At 44.9% G+C, this 23,789-nt stretch overlaps 1 protein-coding gene across 2 annotated transcripts in view; it reads right to left on the bottom strand.

Annotated features, from left to right (window-relative positions):
• Positions 1 to 2,624: 2,624 nt before the first annotated feature.
• SCUBE1 (signal peptide, CUB domain and EGF like domain containing 1) overlaps positions 2,625 to 23,789 on the bottom strand; it is a 258,064-nt gene continuing 236,899 nt past the window's right edge. For both annotated transcript variants that reach the window (XM_036761573.1, XM_036761572.1), the window contains 9 exons: positions 23,293 to 23,430; positions 22,040 to 22,243; positions 20,676 to 20,837; positions 19,652 to 19,819; positions 18,276 to 18,437; positions 16,269 to 16,466; positions 14,203 to 14,355; positions 13,809 to 13,888; positions 2,625 to 4,195 (listed from right to left, as the gene is read on the bottom strand). In XM_036761573.1, coding sequence (XP_036617468.1) covers positions 4,043 to 4,195; positions 13,809 to 13,888; positions 14,203 to 14,355; positions 16,269 to 16,466; positions 18,276 to 18,437; positions 19,652 to 19,819; positions 20,676 to 20,837; positions 22,040 to 22,243; positions 23,293 to 23,430 — 1,418 coding nt within the window. In that variant the 3' untranslated portion in view covers positions 2,625 to 4,042. The remainder of the gene's footprint in view (positions 4,196 to 13,808; positions 13,889 to 14,202; positions 14,356 to 16,268; positions 16,467 to 18,275; positions 18,438 to 19,651; positions 19,820 to 20,675; positions 20,838 to 22,039; positions 22,244 to 23,292; positions 23,431 to 23,789) is intronic.

The following is a 23,789-nucleotide window of genomic DNA, read 5'->3' as shown; positions in this document are numbered from 1 at the left end:
ACCCAGCCATATTGTGTGGCTCGCCAAAGGCCATAGCAATAGTAAGTAAGCAGAAGAGTTCACCCCATGCCCTTCTAGCCACAGATCCAGAGCTTCCCCTCCATACTTGCCTTTAGAATATCAGAGAAGTTAATGAGCACAACTAACTCATGTTATAGAGGTGGATTCAGAGGCCAGGCTTGTTGGAGATCCTGCAGTAACTTCATGGCCCAGTAGAGTGAATTCCCAACTTTCATTCTGGTTCCATTGTTCACAGTTCCTCACAGAGGCTCCCGATCCTTGGTATGGAAAAGGGGAGGGAGTCCAGGGCAGCGTCTGGTTTTAGGTAAGTCAGTAGCCACATTTTAAAGAATAAGGACATGAACAGACAGTAGAGACAGTTAAACAGATACGTGGCCAGCTCTAATTGTTTATGCCTCTGAGAAGTGCTGAAAAATGCCTAGATTTGGATTTTGGATGAAGTCAAGAACCAAATCATCTAATTTCCGTTGTTCTCAATCAACCCAGTTCAATTCAGTTCATTTCAATTCAGTGATTATTTCTTGAGGTCATTTAGGTACCAGATTAAACCTAGAGACTAATTATTTTCTCTTGGGGCTTCTTCTGCAGGCTGAACAAACAGGAAATGTCAGAATGCTGGAGGGAAGGGGCCTTGGTTGCAGAGTTAGGGGACCTGGGTTCAAGTATAGGCTCCTGTTACTTAAAATCTGTGTAACTGGTCAAGTCACTTCCCTTCTCTGGCTTTGTAGAAGAGGGGTCTGGGTTAGATGACCCTTGTGGCTCCTCCCAACCTTAAAGCTAAAAGTCTTATGAAGAACCCTGCCAGATGTTATCCACAGTCTGAATCTTACCAATAATTGACATAATCTGGGGTTACAAAATGCAGCAAACTTCATATCATTTAGTATGTACCCAAGTACTTCTTTTCCACAGTGACATGTCTCATGTCACCAGCCTCTGCAGTGGCCCAAGCCCCTCTCTGCTAGGAAGCATTTCTGAGCCCAGTCATTCCAAACCAGCTTCTCATGTTTCTGTCACTGGCCTAGGAGAAAATCATGATGCAATAGATAGCAAACAAGGAGTCTGAGGTGAAAGGGACTGTGCGATGCAGGATGTTACAGCAGGAAGGGAACTGGAAACACCAAATGTGACAGCTGGAATTGACTCAAGAACATGGAATGTCGAGTTAGAAGAGATCCTGGACATCATTTAGAGGAGGCCACTTGAGTGATTCAGAGCTCACTTTAAAATTCTGTCCTTCCCTCCACAATGTTCAAGTTATCCACAAAAGTCCTCCCTTCCACTGGTGCCTTATTATGCCTTAGAACCCTGGGGTCTTGATGTCCATGCTTTTGGAGCACAAGCTCTGGCAGCTTTGCCCCATCGAGCTGGGCAGGCTTCAAGTATGGGCCTGGGGATGCAGTGGGCACTGGTGTATTGGAGTGCAGAGAGGTGCATCATCATAGTGATGGCCACTCCATGGTCACGTTATCTCATGAAGATGTTCTATTCAAGCTTGAAGCATCCCTACCAACGAACTAATGAATCCTTGAGATGCTAAAAGATGTGATCTTAAAAAACAAACAAACCAGCAGTGGTATAACTATGTTCTGTACTCAGTGGCAATTGATCATCCCGTTTGCCTGAAGGTATTGCTGGTAAGGAGGGACATCCAGCCCCAGAAGGGTGGGCTGCCTCATGATGGAAGGACTAGAACTCTTAGTTGTCCTTAGTATGTTCTTAGGATGAGACTGCCCAAGGTCTCTTCCGCTTCTAAAATTAAGTGATCCTACGTGCAAAGACAATTGAACTTGAGTGGGACATGATTTAATTTTAATAATTTAATTTTAATTTAATAACCAAAGGTAAGGCCCTTTGATGTTGGAATCTTTCTTTTTTAAGGGAAAAATATTTTATTTGAAGGCTCCATTGTGTATTGGAAGGAACTCTGGGATCTGGAGATTTGGGTTTAAGGCCTGGCTTGTTCACTCTCTCTGTGTGACCTCGGGCGAGGCCCCTCCCACCCTGCCCACCTCAATTTCCTTGCCTATAAATAAAGAGGAAGGGAATAAGCATTTCCATAGTGGCTACTGTGGGCCAAGCACAGTGTGTGTGATGAATCTTGGATCAGGTGACCTTGAAGGGCTCTTCTAGCTCTGATATTTTAGGATATTTTGTCTTAAAGGGTTGGCTCTTTAACCAGGGTTCTTTGTACAGACTATCAGTCAGCAATGTTAACACACAAACTTCCCTATAACATCCTGAGGGCCACAGTCTCATAATTCATCACTAAATTCCCCTGAACAGGCTTCAAGGCAGACCAGCTCAATACCAACCAGTGAATTCTTACGTATTTCTCTGGTGACTGAGCGTAGGCATTTACAAGCTTGCCAGTAGCGGTGTTCCAAATGTCTTGTGTTTCCCCTTTTAGAGGCAGTGCAGGGGAAGGAGAAAGTGTGCTGGACTTGGCTACCAGAGGCCTGGGTTTGAATCCAGGCCCAGAGACTAATTGGCTCTGGAGGATAAAAGCCTTTTTTCCCACACTATCTCAGTTTTCTCCTCTGTGATATGAAGGGTCACCTAGAGTAGATCTGTCAAACACCAGGCCAGGGAAGGTGCCCAGAACCTGATAAAAATGTAATTGAGAAATATTTAGCAAAATAAATATACAACAGAACTGATGGTAACATGTGGTTTCCTTCCTAAGTCAGGCTGCAGCCCTCAGGGATCCTTATGGAGGGACCACTGACCTAGAGCATCTGTCAGCTTCCTTTGAGCTCTCTTTCTCCCAAGAGGCTAAGAAGTGACTTCATCCCTCTGAACCTGTTTCTTTCTCCATGAAATGGTGGTGGTGGTGAGTATAATCCTTGCTCTTCCTTAAAGCAATAAAGAAATGGGAGTTTATTTAATTTTACTAAATAACTTATGATTGAATAGACTGACTGAGGAAAAATTGTATTTCCCCAAACTCAGTAGACTCTTTTTTGGGGATAAAAGCCAAGTTGCAAGGCCTTGGAGCAGGAATTTAATCATATTAGGAAAGCTAAAAAAGGGATGTGTGTCTGTATATTGTATTTGGGAGAAGAGATGTCTGCATAATTAATATTTACAGTCACTAAAGGTAGTGTTTCTAATGTACCCACAAATAGAAGTATATATATTTTTATATTTATATATATATAGTACTTAATTAAGATGATCTTTTGTAGTGAGGGAAATATTTGTTGCCCCCTTCCCCTCCACAACTTTTAATCCATTGTATTTTAAAGTTCTTCAGAGTCCAAATAGCAGACAAATATGGTCACTGTGTCCACAGCAGGAGAGGCTGGGTATGGGAATGAGATCTCAAGAAAAAGAGAAGAGAGCAGATAAAACCTGCCTGTGTGGAGCTTAATTTTTGGTAAATTGTGAAACAAGTTCTACATCGGTATTCCTTGGTCTCTTCTTGTTTGGTTTCTACTATATCCAAGTCTCTAGGAAACTAAGGGGAGAAATGTCACAATTTAATTCCTTTCCCCCTGAAAATTCCAAATACAGAGTTCAGGTGCAATTCAGATTCCAAATGCTATTTCTTCATGTTGGACTTCTTCCCCTCCCACAGTGTATTGGCATCAGATGATCATAGTTAAAGACTTTCTCCTTGGCTCAGAAGAAAGGTACTGCATGGCTTCCTAGGAAAAAAGAGCTTTGGGGCAAAGAAGTGTTTTTCCAACCAGACATTTTCAGATTGCTGGAAATGGATACTGCTGGCGCAGACATGCATCAGTGTCTTCATCTGGGCATGCCCATGGCTCCTCACATTCTCTTCCAGGTAAAAATAGCCACCCTCATGGGCTTTTAAGGAGTATAAAATGTTAGCAAGATTCTTCAATATGGTACTGAATTCAAGAATTCTGGAAGAGCTTTTCACAGTCAGCAAATGTTTCTACTGTGGAGGGAAATAAAATATTTGACACAAATGCAAAACAAAAAAAAATCTCTCCCCAACCAACTGGACCAAAAATACCCCCAACCATCCCCCAATTGCATAGCTCTAGGAAAGTTATTTGTATGGTCGTAGAAATCTGGAAACTTTGGACCGTAGTAGCTTGATAAACGATCTTGGGAACATCTCCTTGGACTCTTGTGCTGTGTACTTGAAATAGTTTTGAGGATGTGCCAACACATCAAAGAGGGCTTTAATCAACTTCTTGTCCTGTGGAAGGAGAAATAAAATGGCATGAGGAATGTGGTCATTATGGAATACTCTGAGTATGACTTTTAACAGCTTCGTTGTCTCCAGCTCATTATTTTTGTCTCAATCTGAGCTTTAGCCAGTGATAACAACAACAATGTTATTGTGGGGCTGGTGTCTCCTCCCTGGTCCTCTCTCATAAGTGACTCCGGACATACATGCTATTCCATTCTACATCATGTATGATAGTGAATAGAAATGGTTAATTGCTGTACACTGGAGAAGAAAAAGGGAAGAAACCAAATCAGAGACAGAGTATTAATGGCACTCACAGAGAAAATAATGATGGCGGAGATTTTATTTGTATCTTGCACTGGGGAGACAGCACCCAAAGAAGGAGGAAACTAGAGATGCATCACTGCCTTTTCTGAGAAATTAATGGCCTGCTGGGAAAAGCCCTGAAGGATACAGAAATAGCTGAAAAGAAAGAGAGAAAAAGACAACTCCACCCCCTTTGGCAGAGACTGGACTTTTGGAAGTGCCCTCGTTTGCCTAGAGATGATATCCACAGGAGCTGTTCAGACCTGAGGGAGAGAGTATAGAGAGAGAAGATAAGAAGATTCAGAGCAGAGACAGGGACACCTGCACTAGGGGAGGAGGAGAAAGATGGATGACAGATCCAGCAAAGGAGACCAAGGAATGGCCAGACTGGTAGGAAGATAACCAGGAAAGCAGAGAGTATGGAGGAGGAGGAGGAGGAGGAGGCGGTGACCAATACAGGCTGCAGTGGTCAAAGATGATGAGAACTAAGAAAGACTATTGGATTTAGTTCTTGAGGGATCATTAATAACCTTGAAAAGAGTGATTTTACTCAACTGAGGAAGTCAGAAATCAGAGCGCTGGGGCTTGAGAAGTGTGTGGGTACTGAGGGAGTGACTAGCAGATATTTTGGAGTTTGACAGTGAAAGGAGAGAAACACAGTGATAGCTTAGGGGGGGACAGGGTCAAATGATGTGTTTTTAAAGGATGGAGTAGATCTGACCATGATTCTGGGCAGAAGGGAAGGAGCCTGTAGAAAGATGAGAGAAAGGGAACGATGGGGGTGAGTGAAGGGGAACTCCTAAAAGGAGAAAGGGTGGGTTGGATTGAGGGCAGTAATAGAAGAGTTGCCCTTAACAAGAAGGCAACCTCTTCAGAGACTGGAACAAAGTACATAAATGAAAAGTCATTCATTCAAAAAGTAAGCCAATGAAAAAGGGTTTGAGATATGGAATAAGGGAGATGGGAGCCACTCAGGGGTATGTGGTCTTGATGTTTTTAGGATAGCTGTAGATGTCATCTGAGATTGGGAGGAGGGGAGAGTGGCACTGAGATATCAGGAGGAAGCGAGGTGAGCCCAGAGGCTAAGGTCTTATGTGTGAGAAAGTCCATCAACCAGAATTTAAGAGCCTAGTATATGTCCAGGCATTGTGCTGGCTGATGGAGATAGACAAAATGGAAACAGTTGCTGTCATCGAAGAGTTTACATTCTGTCAGTGGGGATAACACATATACACAAATAGCAATAAACTAAGCATGAAGTAGAGGAGATCAGGAATGGCCTCATATAGATGTCATTTGGGCTGAGCCTTTAAGGAGACTGGAGATTCTAAGACATGGAAATGAAGAGGGAACACATTCCAGGCACAGGAGCAGCCTGTTAAAGGTACAGGGATAGGAGGGGGAGCACGGTATGTGATGAAAAGCAAAAAGGCTAAGGTTGGCTGGACCGATGAGTGCTTGAAAAAGTAACATAATAGGGCAGGTTGTGAAAGGCTTTATTTATTTATTTTTATTTTTTGTTAATCAAAAATTTTTATTTTCAGTTCCAAATTCTTGCCCTCCCTCCCCCTTCCCCCACTCATTGAGAAGACAAGAAATGTGATACCTACTATACATATAAAGTCATGCAAAACATTTCCACATTAGCCATGCTGTGAGACAAAAAAAGTGAAAAAAAATCTCTTTCAATGTGTACTCCAAGTTCATCAGTTTTCTCTCCAGATGTGGACTGCATGTTTCATCATGAGTCCTTTGGAATCGTCTTGCATCTGTGTTCATCAGATTATCTGAAATTTTCACAGCTGATTATCATTACAATATTGGGTTCTCCTGGTTCTGCTGTGAAGAGCTTTAAATAGAGCTGAAGAGAGGAGTGTGTATTTAATCCTAATGTTAACAGGAAGCCACTGGAGTTTTTAGGGAGATGACAGCCATGATGTGGACCTCCTTGCTGAACTCATGGGCAGTACTTTCTCTCCTATTCCTGTGCTTTTGAACAGGCTGTGCCCATGCCTGGAATGCTTTCCCTCCTAACTTCTACTTCCTAAAATCTCCAGCCTCCTTAAAGGCTTGATCCAAATGACATTCCCATGAAGCTGTTCCTGATCTCCTTTACCTTATGTTTATTTTGTATATATTTGTATATACGTGTTTATGTGTGTTCCATAATGACCACAAGGTCCCCCACTGCATGCTGGGCCATTTCCAGTTGTCCTGATCCATATCTGGACCCAGATGACTTAGGAGTAGAAAGTGAGGCTAGTGACTTTGCACAGCCTCCCTCACTTAAATCTAAGTCACTTGCATGTCTTGGCATCACCTGATGTCATGGTCCACTGATACAATGTAAACTCTTCAGTAACAGGAAGTGAGTGTTTCACTGTGAGGAGGAAGGACTGTGGAGGAGAGGAGTGTCTTGAGGCAAGAAGATTAAGGAGGAGGCTGTTTCACGATCTATATGAAAGGTGGTGAGAGCCTGAGATAGAGTGGTGGCCACAGTGTGAGTGGAGAGAAGGCAGTGGATGTAGGGAGGTAGAATTAACATGACCTGGAAAGGTCTTGTTAGGCACATAAGGAGAAGAAAAGTGAGGAGTTGAGGATCATCATGAGGTCATGAACAGCCAGAGTCACAAGAAAGATGGTGGGGACCTGGACAGAAAGAGAGACCTTTAGAAATAGGTAAAGGGTTTTTTGGGAGGGGAAAATGAATTCTCTTTTGAACGTGTTGAGTTTGAGATGTCTGTGAGACTGGAGCTCAGGAGAAAAGCAAGGGCACTGTTATAGATTACTAGGGCTAAGGCAAAAAACTTACAAATTTAGAGATGTGAGTATTTTAATTCTTATTACCAATTTAGTGTAGGATATTTAGAAGGGGAGGGCAGCTAGGTGGTGCAGTGGATACAGCATGGGGCCTGGAGTAAGGAAGACTCATTTTCCTGAGTTCAAATCTGGCCTTTGACACTCCTAGCTGTGTGACCCTGGGCAAGTCATTGAACCCTGTTTGCTTCAGTTTCCTAATCTGTAAAATAAGCTGGAGAAGTAAATGGCAAACCATTCCAGGATCCTTGCCAATAAAATCCCAAATGGGAACATGAAAAGTCAGACACTGCTGAAACAACTGAACAACAAAATTTAGAAGAAGAAGGCTTGGGAAGTTAACAGCTAGCTGAGATGGTTACTGAAAAATGGATTTGGATTTCAGAGCCACACCTTAAGCTATAGGAATGATGAGCTTTTGGCCAAGAATGGACGCTATGTTCCAAGGGGCTAGTAGAAGCATGTTTGCCTAGAGTTCTGTATATCTGGTCAAGATGCCTATAAACTCGAATGAAAGTGTTGGGAGAAAACCATGCACATGGATCTGAAGAGCTTGGTATTATAGAAAGTACCAGGGGCAACAGAAGGAGAAAAGACCAGGAATTCCTGGGAGAAAATATTCCCAAAGAGAGGAAGCCGTGAAGTTCATGGACTTGAATGTCTGCGCACGAATGCACAAAGTGTGAGCAATATGGAAGGCAAAGGATGCAAACTGGCCTCAGAGGTGTCTGAGGTCAGCTGATACCCATCGAAGAGTCCACTTTACTCAAAAGTAAAGTAAAAAGGGCTGGGGGCTTCAGAGAGGCAGACCAAGGGCAGACACAAGGAACAAACTTGCTCATGATTAGAGCTGTTCAAAAGGGATACAGGGTGTCTCAACAAACGTATGCTCCCTTTCACTGAATGTCTTCAAGTGAGGACATAGGGACCACTTGTTGGCAGTATTGAAAGGAGGATGCTCAGTCAGGTCTGGGTCGAACTAATTGGCCACTAATGTCCCTTCCAACTCTTAGATCCCATAGATTGACTTCTTTGTTTGGGGATCGTGGCAGGCAGACTCATTTTCCCATCTGTTGCTCTTTACTGGTTTGCGAGATAATACTGTCCATAATTTTCAATCCAACAGCCATTTATTACGACTAGCTACGTGTAAGACGCTGTGCTGTATATTATGGGGACAGAATGACAAATACTATCCAGCCTCTGCTCTCAAGGAGCTCACCTACTAAGGGAACATAACATGCACGGATAAGCATAATACAAGGGAGGGGGGCGCAAAGGACTTGATGGAGGAAATCAGATAAATGGCTCTAGGTTAATCTGAGGAAGGAGGATCCCTTTAAGCTGGAGAGGTCACGAATGAGGGAGTATGTAAACTGAGCTCTGAAGGAACATAAGGATTCTAAAAAGTACCCATGAAGAGGACATTCATACCAGGCATGGGAGGCAGCTTGTCCCAATGTCCAGGGGCAGGAGATAGGATAGTTAGATAGGATGGCATTTGAGGAACAGCAGCCAGGAATCCAGTTGGACCGGAATGTTGACTGCTGGAGGAGGAGTAATATGGAATAAGGGTAAGGAGGTGGATTGGGTCTAGGTTATAGAAAGGCTTAAATGCAAGGTTCACCAGTCCATATTTTCTCCAGGGGACAACAGGGAGGTCCAGAGTGTTATGTTTTGCATGTGTTGAGCTTGAGATGCCTGTGGAACTGAAGGTTTTTGTTCAAGAGAATGATATGGTCCACCTGTGCCTTAGGAATTTAATTCATCCAATACTGGTCAAGCAGCTACTCTTTGCTAGGTGCGGGGCACACAGAGACATGGCCGTTGCCCTCAAGGAATACACATTACACTTGGAAGAATTTTCTGACGGATGTGTGAAGGCTGGATTGAAAGGGGAGAGATGGGAAGCAAGGAGGTTCTTTCAATTATCTAGACTGGAGGTGAGGAAGGCCTGACCTAGCCATCAGGACAGTGTAAATGGAGAGAGGGGACAGACCCAAGAGATGGTGCTGGGGTCAGGCTAGAAGACTTTGCAGTTTCTTGGCTATGAGAGAAGAATCAAAGATGCCTCCAAGGTTACAGACCTGAGTGACTGGGAGAAATATGGTAGATCAGGAGAAAGGCAGGATATTGATGAGTTACATTTTAGGTATGTTAAATTTGATATGTTGACGTGGTAGAAATGGCAAGGCAAGCTGCAGGACTGGGGTAGAGATCTGGGAGTCATCTACGCAGAGATGATAATTGAACCTATTAGAGCAGATGGAATGAGAGAGAGACAGAGAGAGATAAAAGGAGACAAAGAGAGACACAGAGAGAGACAGAGACAGAGAGAGAGGGGAAGAGAGAGAGGGGGGAGTAGAGAGAGAGAGAGAGAGAGAGAGAGAGAGAGAGAGAGAGAGAGAGAGAGAGAGAGAGAGAGGAGAGCACAGCACAGACCCTAGGAAGAAACTCATATTTAAGAAATGGAGGTAGATGATAGCACCTTTGGTTTCTTAAATCTAAATCCATATTTTCCAACAATTTTTTCCCCTGCATTTCCTGCATCTAGCTCTCATTGAAGTCATTCAACACCTGCGCATATTTTGACTTGGTTTGGAGGATCATGGAGATCCTTTGTGGCATTTTCTCCACTTGTTCATCTTTCATGCAGATGTTGCTCATGTTCACCATGTGCTTGCACAACGGGGCTGACTAGGGATGACTAGGGATCCCAGGAAAAAAGTGGTCCTTGTTCCCTTTGGGCCCACAATGAAATCAGCTCCACTAATGTTTTCTTTCCCTCTTCTGAGAATCTTTGAGCTGTCTTTCCATTTCGACTGCAGCTTCTTGGTCTTCTGGTTTTATTCATGGTGAATAATGTCAGTATGGATGTGGTTTGGTTCCTCCAACGTGTACCAATTCACTTGTCATCGGACAAAGACTACACATTTGAGCCCTAACAGTTAAACGAATATTTGTCGGCAGTCTAAATTCAGTGTGACTCTCAGCCAGAGGGCCACTTAAACATTGCTAATGAGTCATCATAGCCAGAATAATTCATTACTTAGTGAATGCCTGTTGGTGCCGAATCACTCTGTATTGAGCTGGGCTGGTGCTTAGACAGCAGATAGTAGATGTTACTAGGGATTTAGGGCTCGCTTTCCACCAGCACAGCCCTTGAGAAAACTGGGTCATTTCCTTGCCACGATGAGTCATCAAAAGAAGACTTTTGTGGAGGGCAGTTTGTCTTACCACTTCAGGGGCATGGGAAATGGGATTTTTAATTTTAAAAATATGTGCCTTAATAGGAAATCATATTAAAAAGTCTCCATTTTTTTCCATAATGTAGCATCCCAAATGGTTGCATTTCTTGCCTTCCCCTAAGCTGGCTTTGCTTGTCTTCATCTAGTCCAATTCCTCCATTATATAAATGAAGAAATTGAGGTCCAGTGAGGGCTATGGGCTTGCTTGAGACCCCAGAGTAGGGCAGTGATGAAAATGGAACTAGAACTCTGGCCTCTACTCCAGGTCTAATAGTCTTTCAACTCTGGCTGCTTTTCCCTAGAGCTGCTGCTTTTCTAGGGCTGAAGAATCACAGAACACCAGAGCTGGAAGAGACTAGAAGTCCTCAAGTCCAACCTCTAATCCCATCTACACTGTCCATAGCAAAGAGCATGCAACCTTCACTTAAACACCTCCAGTGATGGGGAATTGACCACTGTTCTCAGCTCATAATCGCTAGGTGCCTGACTTCCGAAACCCCCTGAATTAACAGTATAGTCTCACACCAGGTCCTTTGATTTCTTCTTCCCCCAAATCTAGCCTTTGTGTCAATAGCATCCCATAATGCTTCTGGTCACTAAAACTCATCATCGCTGACAGTGCAGTTTGGTTTGTTTTTTTAAACCTGGTTCAGAAGATAGGAGTTCTAGGTTCAGGGTTCAAAATCCATGCCTAAAGTCATTTCTTGTACACAAATCACTTATTTGGACCAGATGACTCTAAGCAAAGACCTTTCCATTTCCAACATTACAAAAGCAGAAGATCTCTTTCAAGGGGATATAAACATGGTTGTGAATTACCATGGACTGCTAGGGATTCTAATAGTGAAGTGAAATTCTGTTAAATGCTGTTGTATCAGACGTTGCAGTATTGCAAAAAGAGCTCTGGATTTGGAGACAGAGGGCCTGGGTTGAAAAACCTTCCCTCTCTGGGCATCATGTGTCAAATGAGGGAGTTGGACTAGGTTATTTGTCCCTTTCACCTCTAGACCTGAGATTGAAATGGAGAATTGGATTGTGGGAAAATGGCAAAAACAGCAGGAGAGACAAAGGCCTGAGAGTGTGGATGGAAAATTGTTAGAAATTAAAGCTATGGAAGAAAACGAGATGATCGTTGGAGACCACAGCATAATCAAGGACAGATATATATGGATACCTGTGCTTACAAATAAATAGAAAAGATACAGGATATAAGAAGGGAGAACTTGGGGGGCAAAACATCCTTAGCAGAGGCAAGCTCTTCAGCTCATAAGAGAAAATGTCGATGAGAGACAAAGTCAAATACAAGGTGTCCCAAAAGTCTTAGTGCAGTCTGAAGCTTTAATAGCTATTAACATACTAATGTAAATATATTATAATAACATGTTAATATAATTTTATTACTATAATTATTAAACTCATCTATTAATAGTTATTAAAGCTTAAGACTGCACTAAGACTTTTGGGACACCCTATACTTATGTAAGCCTTTTTGACTTTGTATGAACTCTCTCCTCACTGAAGGTACTGCCAGAGCTCAGACCCTAATCAGTCTCCCCAAGTTATGGTGACTATGCAATTCAATGCTGCTCCAAATTGCACTTCAAATATAGTTAAATGCATAGTAAGTTTGTGCTGTGTGCAGAGCCTTGTGTTGGGAGTTTATCTAAACAAACTGTAGACGAGGCAGTTGAGCAGCATAATGGAGAGTCACGTCAACAAGCATTACTTGCCTTGGATAGGGTATTGTACTTGTAGCTGGGACACAGATTCAGATCCTGCGTCTGGCACTTACTAGCTGTAAGGGTAACCCTGGGCGAATCATTCAACGTCTCTGTCTCTGAGCATCCAGAAAACAGGAATAAGAGCTTCTTCCTCAAAAGGATATTGCCATCGTTGAGAGATATTGAGATAATAGTTGTCAAGAGCTTTGCAAACCTTAAAGTGCTATATAAATCTCAGCTATAATAATGCTAAATAAAGTAAGACACAGGCTCCTCCCCCAAGGGAGTGAAGGCATACACAGACAGCTATAACATAAAATGATAATCTCATGTGGGAGGTGTCAAGTGCTAGGTATGGCCTGAGGTCTTCAAAGTTTGTTATCAGGTGTATCCATGATAAGGATGACTTCATGACAGACTTGGGTTCCAGTTGATCAGCAGACCAAGAAGGCGAGAGGTGACATTTCCAGCACAAGAATTGGTCTGAGCAAAGGCCTGGTGGTAGAACACAGGGTGTGTTTGGGGAACAAAGAGTTGTCCAGTTTGGCTGGCACATAGAGAGGAATACAGGCAGGTAGGACTCCCAGGAAAGGATGGCTCCATATTGTGGAAGACCTTGGATGGGAAAGGTCACTGGACAAGGAACTGAAGTTTTCCTTGGTAGGCAGTAGGGAGCCACTGAGGAATTTTGGGTGGCAGAGTGACAGGACAAGATAGATATACAAGGAAGATTACTCTGGTAGCTGAATGGCATTGATTGGAGTGGGGATAAGGGTAGGGGCAGAAGGACTGGGAAGGAGCCTGTTACCCTAGTCTAAGTGGGTGGTAATAAATGCCTTGACTAGGCTGGTGTCTGGGAATACAGCATAGGAGACAGATGGAAGAGTGATTATGGGGGTAGGATTGCTAGGTCTTCTAAAAACTATGTTTAAAACTACCCTAGGACTTTTGGGACACCCAGTGTAAAAGACCCAGGGCAATGGGTGACTTGAGGCATCCCCTCAAACCTCTGCTTCCTCTTCCCTGTGATCTCTGCCTTTCTATTGTGGGATGGCAGCAGCCCAGGTTGTTGGGAGATGCCTGGGCTTGAGACTTGCCACTGGCTGTGTGGCCATGAGCACACCATGTCATTTCTCTGGGCCTCTAATGTCTCTCTGGAAAATGGGGGACAATATCTGTACTACTCACTTTGCAAGGCTGTGGTGGTGAGCCAGTGAAATGTGTGTAAAGTGCTTTTGCAAACCCCCAAGCACTGTCTTCTGACCACTGTTCTCCGCTGTGGTGCCTGTCACCCTGGGCACATTCAAGTTAATGTGAAAGCATAAATCTGAATTGTAAGGACAGATACCCCCTGAGGAATAAATCCGCATGTAAAGGTGACACTTTAGGGATTCATCAGTCCTTGAAAAATGGAACTTCTGAGTCAGCCGCTGATCCTCGATCTCCCTGCCTCTCTCCTCACACTACTTACGTGTCATAGTCTGTTACTATGTTCATGCCCCACAGGAATTTAAGCAAAATACTCACTTTTAAGATTTCTTGGTGATTTTCTGATGCATACAACCTTCCATCCCGAACTATATCTTCTATTAACTGTTGATAATCCTCTGTGAAATGAAGGCAGAGAAGAAAAGTGATTTGAGACCATCAGCTTTAAATTGCTTCCTTCCTTCCGTCCCCTCCCAGCCAAGAGGTCACAAATCAGCATTTGGCCAACATAGAGGCTCAGGGAGATCTGGAACGCCATCTCTCTGTTCTCAGCACAGAGATGTGCTTTGAGCCCACAGCCTGACCCACAGATGGGTCTTTGTTTTGTCACTGTGTCCCTGGCACTTAGGAGAGTGCCTTCCTGTAATAGGTGCCCAGTAAATATTTGTGGAATTGGATGGTTCATAAAGATGAGAAGTGATTCCAGCCTTACCATCGTAGGTCACGTAGGGTACTTGGAATCCTTTGCCGCTGTTTCCTTCATTTGATTTAAACTGAATCCAGAGCTTTCGTGACCGGGATGTGAAAGCTATGGGCCTCTCATAGGTCTGGCATGTTTCATAAGTGGTGATGGATGTGGGGGAGGCTGCAAAGTAAAATAGACATCAGCATGTTGGAGGCCACCCCTTGGGCCTGCCTGACATTGTCATGACAGTCATTTGGATTTGAGGTGAAGCTCATAGTGCTTCCCAGAGAGAGGGTGCATAAAAACCCCGGGAAGGGAGGGTCTTTCCCTTTTGCTTACACTTTCTACCCAGCTACACAAGCTCAGAACTGGAGGAGGATCATTTGGGGTTCTTCTCTTTCCCTTCCCTGTTTCCAGTCCACGCCCAAGGCCTGTTCCTTTTTATGGCTGCATCATCTCTTGCGTCCATCTTCTCTGTACTCTCACAGCCCTGCCTTTGAGCTCGGGAGCACGTTGACACTCCAGGAGATGAGCATAATTGGTTCCTGATTGGACTTCATGACTCTGCACTCTCCTCCCTCCAAGCTAGTTTCGTTATTGTAACCAGTGCACAGGGCTGGCCATTTCATTCCCCTACTAAAGAAATCTTGAAGTGATTACCATGCCTGGCATTGTAAAGCCTCCGTTTTCCGGCTCTCTCCTCCTTTTCCAACCTCTCCAGGTTTTACATTCCCTCCCCCCAATGGGGGATGATGTTTCATGCTCTGCCCAGGATGTGCCCCATACCTGGAGCACTGTCTACTTTACTCTGCCTGTTGCGTTTTTTTTCCTTCACAGGACTAACTCAGGGGCCACCTCCCCCATGAGCCCTTGCTCCTGCCCTCATTCCCAGGTGAAAGGGATCTCTCCCTCCCCGGTTCTCCTAGAGGACTTTATCTGGACCTTTCCTTTCGCTCACTGCACGCTAACTTGCGGCACTCATATTTGTGTACCTGTCAGGCCACAACTCTTCCCCTCTGCTTTGAGGTCAGGACCAGTGCCTCATGTAAAATCCACCTAACCAGTAGGGCTTGTTGTACAAATATATGTTTGGTTATGCTCATTCATTCCAACAGCATTCATGGGGGGAGATGGTGGTGCAGAGCAGGGACTAGTATTTCTATTTCTTGGCTAAGACACTGCTGAAGAAGATGATGAAGAAAGGAATTGCCCAGAATCACACTGGTCATGACTGGTAGAGCCTGGCCTCGGGCCCAGGGACATTCTGACTGAAGGCCAGGGCTCCTGCCAAGGTGCCACACTGCTCCTGAGAGAATAACAGTGATGAAAATGCCTTCAAAAGTACAGCGTGTCTACACAAATGCAGGGCATTAGTATTGGTGTGGTTATCTACACAATTGGCTAGCACTCTTGGAGGAGACTGGTCCAGGGAAGGCTTTTAGAAAGAAACGTGAGTGTGTGATGTGTGCATCTCCCTCCGTCGTTGTAAGATGAGGTCTCACTAGGTGACTTTGGGGGTCCCCTGCCACATTTGACACTACATTATTCTTTTATGGCCCCAAGAGATTAGTGGCACAGTGCTGGGCTTTTGTGGAAATGTGAGTTTTAATGGCCAGTTTAATGATGCCCCTTGATGGGCGTCAAGAGACTCAGGCTGATCCCAGCTCTGACACTTCTTAACTGTGCCGCTCTGGGGAATCTGCTTCCCCTGCCTAAACCTCAGTTTCCTCATTTGAAAAATGTGGATAAGAATCCTTGTAATACTTACCTGACATGGGATATTGTGAGGAAAGTCCTTTTTCAAACATTTAAATGAGATGTTGATGCTAAATAATGACAATGCTTTGATGGTTCAGTGGGCTTCTCTTTACTGGAACAGATTACACTGGACCACTGACTTACTAGGTCTGCTCTTCAAGAACGAGCTTAGATCTGAATGTGGGGAGAGGGTCTTCACATTCAGCAGTGAATTCTTTGGCTTTGGGATTTTATGAAACAGATCAGAATAATAACAGTGACTTGTAATTTAGTTCATTAGTAACAGACATATCCTTTGACTTAAAGATCTTTCCAGTTCACCACCAGCCACTTACCGCTTTTTCTCATCACTAAAACATCACCACACTCGTCTTCGATGGGCAGGAATATCTCTGGCACCACGATGAGAATTCTCCTCTTGGGTGGTGGGTTGATGTTCCATATGCATTCCACATTGGCTGGGTAGTCACCAGGGTAATTGGGAGACTCAATGTAGCCAGTGTAATCTCCCAGTTCTCCTCCACAGTGCTGGTCTGTGGAGAAACCAGAACCTTCTTGAGGATGGGGTCTGTATCTTATTCATGTTTGTACCAAGATAGCCCTTATGCACTCTTAATGTTTGTGGAATGAAGGAAATCAAAATTGGGGATTGGGTCTCCTCCTGGCCACATGTGAACTACAAAATGCTTAGGTTTCATTGGCCCCAAGTGAGAACTGATGGGCTTCTGAACAGCATCTTTGTATCCCACCCCCATCTGTAAGAGAAGATGGTGAGGACAAAATTGCTGTCTTCAAGTGTCTGAATGGCTGCTATGCAGAAAAGCCATTTGCCTGGTTCTGCTTGGCTCTGGGAGACAGAATCAGAATCAGGAAGTAGAAATGACAAAGCCACAAACTCAGGCTCCCTGTAAGGCACTGCCTCTCCCACCACTGGAGCTATCCGAAAGTGAGACTGATTCTTTAGGGAGCTAATAGGTTTCCTGTGCAGGAGATTATCAAGTGAAGGCTTTCAAGCCTTAGGGTCGAGGCCACAACTTTCAATACAGGCTCAGTCTAGTTAGGTGAACAGTGATGAACATCCAGTGGGTTAAAACCCAAACTGTGGCACTGACCTAGCTGGAGACTTCATAATAAATTGCTCATAAACATCAGTCTTCAGTCCTTTCTATAACCCTCAGGTCTGACACCTGACAACAGAGGGTGTTCAGGCTGTAGCTCTTAAGCCTTGGTCTAGGAGCACTAGCTCACGAGTTCCTCAGGATTTGGAGGGTATTATGATGGATGGAGCCTTCCTGTCTGGAGGTTCTAGATCAGCCCCTTCTAGATGGCTGGGGGGCCTGGGAAGGCTGCATGGAAGCCAGCTTCTCTCTCACCCGGCTCACTACTGTGGCAGAAGTGCTGCATGTGACAAGAGGGGCATGAGGAGCTGCAAAGCAAGGCCTAAGTAAGAAGTCAGGAGGGCTCCCAATAGGGCTTGGTTTCCCGGCCACTCCCACCCACCCTCAACATCAGCGTCCACCATCACTCCTGGGGTATTCAGAATCCAACCATGGACTCAGAGCCAGGAGGGACATCAGAAGTCACAGAGGCCATTCCTCTCCACCTTGCTCTCGTACCCTGGACAGTGTTGCAGAGGAGGAAGTAGACCCACAGCCAGGGACTGGCTTGCCCAAAGTCACGTGGCCATGAAATAGCAGATTCAGGTTTTCAGCCCAGGCCCTCCAACTATACATCCTGTCAACTACATCATGTCACTTCTAGAAAATAAGTTTTACCCTGGAGTCAGTGCAGGGACAATAGCTAGCATTTACCTCGCATTCATACAGAGGCTTTATGGTTTGCAAAGCACTTTACAAAGATCATCTCATTTGATCCTCACAACAACCCTAGGAGGGAGGGGCTGCTATTATCTCCACTTTACAAATGAGGAAACTAAGGCGTGCAGAAGTCAAGTGACTTACCCAGGGTCACATGGTAAGTGTGGATTTGCACACAGTAAGACTGGGTTTGAACTCAGAGCTTCCTGATCCCAGATCCAGTGCTTATGATAGTCACCAGACCTCTAAGTGATACCTGTGCCTGGGGTCCTAAGCCTCATTTTTCCTTCTAACAATGGAGACAGTAATGGCTGTCCTGATTCTCTCAGTTATGGAGACGGTCGAATAAGAGAAAGTCTACAAAGGTGCATTAACCATAAATGCCATGTAGATGTGAACAATTATCTTAATCATTGCTTAGCAATGCAGAGTCACCATTATTATTATTTTTAACAATAATGGAATCCCAGACTCCTCGGTGCTATGTTTATGGCTGTCACCCCAGCAGGAGGAGAAATGACTTACTTTTACAATGAGTAACGTTGGTAGAGCCATCAAAATCGGTGCTTGTGTTGCCAGGGCACGTTATACAGTAGTTCTGACCGAATTCTGGCTGGTAAGTGCCGATGGGACACCGGATACAGCGGTGAGTGGAGGCATTGTAATAGTGTCCAGGAGAACAGTGGACTGTGGAGAGGCACAAGGCAAGCTGTTACTAGCATCATTAGCAGATGCAGGACTCAGGCTGTGTGTCATGTTCCATCATGCCCTTTACAAGACTGCCAGGAGCAGCTTTTCACAGAACTGTGACCTCTATGACTTGAACATTTCAAAATGTTCAAGCTGCTGAGATTGGATCAAAGGTAGAGGCTGCTTCTGTCTAGGCTTATAAATCAGCAAAACTCCCAATTTCTCTCTAACCATACCTAAACCTTACTTAGTCTTAAAAAACCCAGGTAATACCCAGTTCCTTTGTGAAGTCTGCCTTGGTTACTCCTCCCTTTACTGATTCTCTCTTTCCTCTGAACTAGAGAATTTATTGCTAGTCTCAGGCAGATTTCCCTATCCTCTATCATAAGTATAACCGGAAGGTAAACATTGGCTCCACCATGGAGCCCTCATACATCCTAGCTCGGGAGCTAGAAGAGCTGACTCCAGAGGTCATCTAGACCAGCTTCCTCATTCTACAGATGAAAAAACTGAGGCCCACAGACCTCACAAGACCTGGCTTGCTGAGTTCCCCATTTTGGGGGAGAGGGGGAGAACTCCAACAATGAGAGAGAACAGTCAAGGCTTGAGAAGAGAGAAGGATTCATCTCAGTGAGGGGGCTGCTTGTGCTGGTCTGGGTCTACAGGCTCCATCTGGTGTGTATGTGTGTTTATGTTTGGGGATGAGTCTGTCTGTGTATGTAGGTGAACATGCACACGCATATGGGAATCTATATGTGTGCCTGTATATATGTGGACACCAATGTGTATGTATGCTTGTGTTGTGTGTCTTTAGGTGTATGTGTGTCTATGTCTGTATATGTATGTGTGTATTGTGTACATGTGTATGGGTGTGTGTGTGTATCTGTGTGACTAAAGATGGAAATCAGATGTAAAACAAGATATAAAACTTTAGGGAGTGTATTCACAGAGCTGAAAGGAACTGCTTTTTATTTTGTCTCTCTATCTTCAGTACCTAGGACAGTTCTTTACATATAGCAAGCACTTAATAAATGCTTGTTGGATCACACTATTATGGTATGATCCCACTTGAAATGCTTCCTCTAACTTGCCAAGTACGTGTGGAAGCTCTGGATCTCCTCTCTGGTTCATGGCCCCAGCTGCATTATTCCACTTCCAAATCTACTGCTAAACATTAGAAGCAGGAATGGGTGCAAGGAGGGTGCATTTACCTTTTGTCTCACAGTCTTGGAATGAAACGGCTCCTTCATACTTGGTCACCAGCCCCCCTCCGCAGGGGAAGCACAGGGTGCGTCCTGGCTCGGGCTGGTATGTGCCCAGAGGGCATGGCCTGCAAGGTTTGAAGCCATCGGATGAGTAGAAGCCAGGAGAACACTGTCCTGAAAAATTAAAAGTCATTTCTTATGGGAGGAAGCTGGTCCAGTAGGAACCAGTGGCCTGGGGTCAGCTTCTGAAATGACAGAGCCACCAGCAGACCAGCTATATCTGTGACTTAGCTCTTCCTCCAACCTACAAGTTGGAGGAAAAGCCCCAAAGGCACCTCTGGCAAATTCTGGAGAGGGGAGAGTTTCTAAACCTGGTTTATTAGAAGTAGCTCTAGAACCAAACATTTGGGGAACTCAAAGTTGAGAACAGAGGGGCCACTTTGGACTAGCTCTGATAGAGCTACGTACCAGACCTATACCCTCATCCCATTTTTTACAGAAGAATTCGATAGAAATTCATCGGATTTAGAGCTAGAAAGGACCCAGGTTATATAGTACAAACTTATTTTATATAAACTGAGGTTCAGAGCCCAGGGTTACATGGGTAGCAAGCAGCAGAACTCTCCTTTGGAGGGGGTTGCTCTTTCCATTAGGTCATGAATTTCTTGGCTTCCCCAAATGGCTATGACTATGCATCGAGACTCTGTTTCCTTTGTGCCTGGGACTAGATTAGAAAGCCAACTGGTCTGGTATAGGCCTGGGATGAACTTTACATGGGATTGCATGAGGGCCCGGGGAAAGGGAGATAGATGCTTTTCTGTCAGTTGCACTGTATTACCCAGAACTCTCTGCCAATCTTTCCCTTTGTTGGTGCTTTGACCCGAGTGGTGTCATTCCAATGAGTACAATGACCCAAGCGTGGGTCTAATTGTAAGTGCCTCTGCTTCCCAAAACAAAACAGTGGCAGACTGAGACAACATAAGGCAGGTGGTGGACTTTCCCACTCCTTCAGAAATCAAGTTTCACTTGCCTCCACATTCGGACACATTCCGGGCTCCTGCTAGGCCTTGGCCATCATTACTTGGGCAAGGCTCACAGGTGAGCTGACCTTCCATATCTTGATATGTTCCTGGCAAGCAAGGAAGGCACTCGCTGTGCTCTCCACTGTAATAGGTGCCTGGTCCACAGGTCACTGCAAAACCAAAGCAGAACCCAACCGTGAGGACATTCTGCAGTTTGCTTCTAGGCCAGGAAGACTTCAAACCTGGACCTTTAAGCATCTGTACTTTCTCACATGGTGGTGACCTCATTAGCTCCCATGAATAGCAAATGACCGCCAAAATCTATAAGCCCAGCTTTAGTCTCCTGAGGTCCAGTCCTCCATCACCAACTACTTATTGGACATTTCAAAATGGGTCTCCAATAGGCACCTTAGACTCAGCTTGTCATTAACTTTCCCTGAGACCCTGCCCTCTTCTGACTGTCCCTGTTTCTGTCTAGGTTACCAATCATCTTCGGCTCCTCACTCTCCCTCGCCCCGCACCAATCTTGTACTTGCTACCTTCATAACCTCTCTTCCTTGTCTCCACTCACATAATTACCCCTTTAGATCAGGCTCATTGCCTCACGCCTGGACCGCTGTAATACGTGGTTGTTGTAATAGGCTCCTGCTTGATGTCCCTGCTTTAGGCCTCTTCTATGCTACACCCCACCCTCCACAACCTGCCCAAGGGATGCTCCTAAGGCTCAACAAGCTCCGGCAGAGTTACCTCCAGGATCAAATACAAACTTCTCTGTTTGGCATTGTAAAGTCCTTCCCAAGCTGGCTCTGATCTATCTTCCCAGGCTCACTATATATTACCCTTCTTCACATACTCTGTAGCGTAATTAAACTGGCCTTCTTAATGTTCCACGTGCACAGCCCTCCCACTTCCATCTCCCCTTCTCCATCCCCCTGCCTGACATACACCTCCTCCTCTCAGAGTCTTTGGGCTCGTTCAAGACTCAGTCTAAGAGCAACTTTCTACACGAGGCCTTTCCTCGTTTCTACCACGTGCCTTCTCCTGCTCCTGTGCCTGCTCTGCTCCGTGTACATACATGTACATATACATATACACACAGACATATACACATGCACGTACATATACATACACACAGACATATATACATATTTACATACACATGTGTGCATATATAATATACAGATTCAGACACAGATATAGCTATAGATATAGAAATAGAATCTATGTACATATGTGTATGTTGCCTCCCCTACAGAATGCAGACTCCTTGAGAGTCAAGACTGTTTCCTTTTGTATTTGTAGGCCTAGGACCTGGCCCAGTGCCAGGCACACAGTAGGTACTCAGCAAATACTCCTTGACTGATTGACTTACCACACTTCCCGTCTTGCAGCACCAGGCCAGGGCTACATGCTTCCTGCCCTTCAGGAGTTTTAGCTGGTTTCTGGGCCACTTCATACTCTGTACCCGAAAACTGAAGGTAAAATTGCTGTTTGTTAATAGATTTCCGCAGTGTTTTGATGGCGGCCTGCAACTTCTGCTCCAGCTTTTTCCGGACGCAATCAGTGTTACAGGTGTCTGAGTAAGAGATGAACAGGAAGAGTTTTTAATAGTAACTCTCATTGCTATAATGCTTTAGGGTGATCCTCACGACAGCCTTTGGAAAGTAGCTAAAGTGAGGATTATTATCCCTCTGTTATAGATGAAGAAACTGCTGAGAGCTTCAATGGTTTGTCCAGAGAAGCTTGAAGCCTACATTCCAGACTTCTGACCACTTCTGGGTCAGGTTTCTTTCCACTTAAACTCCACAGCCTCCTATTTAGCATCCCGGACAGGAGCGAGACCTCCTGTGGAGTGGATGGCACCCTGGATTGGAGTCAGGAGGTCTGCCTTTGTGGCCCCCTGAGCCGCTGGTGACACGCCCTCTATTCACTTGAGCTTCCTCAAGTGTAAACTCGGGGTAAAAAGAGCGCTCAGCCACAGGGCTGTTGTTAGGATCGAGTGAAAGGGACAGCAGCTGCGCAGCAGACCGTAAAGGGACCAACGAATGGAAGCTATTATCACTAGGGCTCACTTGGGATTTCACTGGTGTCAGGAATTTCTGATGAGGAAACCTGCATCTCCTAATCAGATCTGTGCCCTTTGTGCACCTCGGAGTTTTTGAGGGTCTCCTGAGGCGCTGAGAAGCTGAGCTCTCTCCTCAGGTCATAGGCGAGTAAGGACACGTCAGAGGTGGGCCTGGAGCCGTCATCTCTGACACTGAGGCCTACTCTCAGACCAGTGCCCTTGCTGGCCCGTCTATGCCTCTTCTGGTCATGGTTGTTATTAGTGCTGTTTTTTAAAGTGTCCCACAGAAGAGGCTCCTTTGGGTCCCCTGTTCAAGCAGGTCACTAACCCACAGAGGAGAGACACTGCCTAATTTCTACCTTGAATCCTTATGGCTAACGTGTGTTATATGTATATACACACACATAGATGTATGTATTTGTGTGCATATATATATATACATATATATATATATATAGCATAAGATGTGGTATGTATTATGCACACACATACACACATATATTCTTGTTATAAAATTATTGCATAAAATAATAAAAGTCTGTAAATGACCTTTCACAAACCTGAGACCTCATCAGACTTCATCTCTACCTCAAACTCGGCAGTGATATGGGACACTTCCTTTGAAGGAGACTTGCGGCCCCGACGCTTCTTCTTGGATGAGTCGCACTGGAGGTTCACAAAGGTCACTTGGCAGTTGTCTGTACAAGGGAATTGACCATCTTGGCATAACAGAGGTGATGTGAGAGAGAGACAAGAAGTGTAGAGTAGGCAGAGGTGGGACAGTGTCCTCCATGCGTGGTGCTAGGCATGGAGGGGCCCTTAGAAAAGGTCAGCTGAATGGATGGACGTACCAATAATTGGACAGTGACTCCCATGCATGGTGCTGGGCATGGAAGGAGCCCTCAGGAAAAGTTGGCTGAATGCATGGATGTCCCATTAACCCAAGGCCTACATGGAAGGAGCCCTCAGGAAAAGTTGGCTGAATGCATGGATGTCCCATTAACCCAAGGCCTACATGGAAGGAGCCCTCAGGAAAAGTTGGCTGAATGCATGGATG

This window comes from Trichosurus vulpecula, chromosome 5 (assembly GCF_011100635.1).
Source record: "Trichosurus vulpecula isolate mTriVul1 chromosome 5, mTriVul1.pri, whole genome shotgun sequence".
NCBI lineage: Eukaryota > Metazoa > Chordata > Mammalia > Diprotodontia > Phalangeridae > Trichosurus > Trichosurus vulpecula.
The sequence above is the reverse complement of the archived record's forward strand: the minus strand, read 5'-3'. Positions and strand labels throughout refer to the sequence as shown.